Source organism: Cryptomeria japonica, chromosome 11 (assembly GCF_030272615.1).
Source record: "Cryptomeria japonica chromosome 11, Sugi_1.0, whole genome shotgun sequence".
Taxonomy (NCBI): domain Eukaryota; kingdom Viridiplantae; phylum Streptophyta; class Pinopsida; order Cupressales; family Cupressaceae; genus Cryptomeria; species Cryptomeria japonica.
In genome coordinates, this window is record NC_081415.1 from 554,820,234 (window position 1) to 554,821,923 (window position 1,690).

General features: G+C 37.3%; 1 protein-coding gene across 1 annotated transcript; it reads left to right on the forward strand.

The window, feature by feature from the left end:
* Positions 1 to 254: 254 nt before the first annotated feature.
* On the forward strand, positions 255 to 1,469 carry LOC131034506 (F-box/kelch-repeat protein At5g15710-like). Its single transcript, XM_057966009.1, has one exon. The coding sequence runs from the start codon at positions 255 to 257 to the stop codon at positions 1,467 to 1,469; it is 1,215 nt and encodes a 404-aa protein (XP_057821992.1).
* Positions 1,470 to 1,690: the final 221 nt, after the last annotated feature.

A 1,690-nucleotide genomic window follows, 5' to 3' on the forward strand; every position in this document is an offset into this window, starting at 1 on the left:
CCTCATTGAAATGCGGTGCTAGCAATAAATTCACAGCTAACAATATAATACAATAAAGAATGTGACATTAACTAAACAAATATTATCGTGATTATTAAATATGCCCAAATAGAGAGTCGTGTCCCCTAGACAAAGTAAACCATACATATATTTAGGGCAAGATAGGTGAATATTGGAGATATATTTGTGCGTGTACATCCAACGGATTCTCCATTATACGCCCACCAACACATATACTCTAAACAAAAACAGTAATGGATACTAAGTGTATGGACGTTATCAAGAATGAAGATGAAGGGTTAGAAAGATCTGAATTACTGCTGAATACGATGGAGGAGAAGAGAAGCTATACCTTAGGCAATGAGAACAGCGATGAAGAATCAGTTTGGTCTGAATTCCCTGACCATATAGTGGAGGAGATATTTTCGAACCTACAGTTCGAATTCACTCTTCCATTTCGTATTGTTTGTAAACAATGGAACAAGCTCTTATCTTCTAACAGATTTCTATCTTCATTGGCAGAGAGCGATCCATGGATTCTTCTATGCAGCTCAACGCATTGCATGGCATACTGTTTTCTCACGCAGTCTTGGAAGACTCTTTCCCTTAGTTTCTTGCCAAGCCGAACAACAAAAGGTCTCTCATTAGGCGATTCAAGATTTTGTAGTTCAGGTGCAGGCCTACTGCTAATCGAATTAGGATGGCCTCGGAAATATATGATCTGTAATCCAATTACAAGGACTTACAGATATATTGCCCCCGTCATATCACACAGTGCAACTTTATCGGCAATAATGTACGACGGGGAGTCCTATAAAATTGTGGGCGTGACACATGAAAGAAACCCAGGTTCCCTGCAAATTTACCATTGTTCGAAAGCGTCATGTCAGATTGAACTTGAGTTGCCACTCGAGCGAAGAGATTTTCCTGTTTCTCATATTTGTTGTGCCAAGGGTTTTCTCATGTGCGTCTCAAACCAGGGGGAATTTGTGGTTTGGAACATGAAAGATAAGCAAGTGCAACGATTTTCCTTTTCGTACCCGAATCGTTATATTCCAGGGGGTGGCATAAACACATGGACCGAAGAGCTGGTTGTATGTGTGTCGTCGATCCTATTTGTAAGAGCATATCAGTCCGACTCCGTTTTTACCTCTTTCGTGATTGTATGGGAATTGTTCCAGGAGGAAGAGAGGTCTATATGGAATTGGAAAGAGATGACAAGAATGCCTCCCGATTTGTGTCGTAAATTTTTTAATGCGCGTTCAATTAAAATGGGAATATTTTCAGAGTATGAGACTTTCATTGTTGGAAATTTTCTCTGTTTCAGAACTGGGTATAGAAATACCAAGCTATTTGTCTACAGCTTACATGGGAAGTGCTGGAGTCGGATCAGAGTTCCTGATTCTGTCAGATTTAGAGGATATAACAAAACTTTTGAGTTTCAACCTAGGCCAGGCATGAAGATATAGCTTTCCCTTAATATGTTATCTAGTAACTTGATCTATCTGTTTAGAATGTATGTAGGTTTATTACATGGCAGGATGAATATTTATGTAAAAAAAGTGAAGAGAAATCATTTGAAACTTTTTTTTTTTACTTTTACCTTTCTAAGTTCAATAAATTTATAATTTTAATTGTTTATTTTTATATCATATAATTGGAATCTGTAAAATAGATTATATTAAATTTT

Bases quoted from the DNA above. Each gene is read 5' to 3' on its own strand.
- LOC131034506 (XM_057966009.1), top strand. From the start codon at position 255: ATGGATACTAAGTGTATGGACGTTATCAAGAATGAAGATGAAGGGTTA.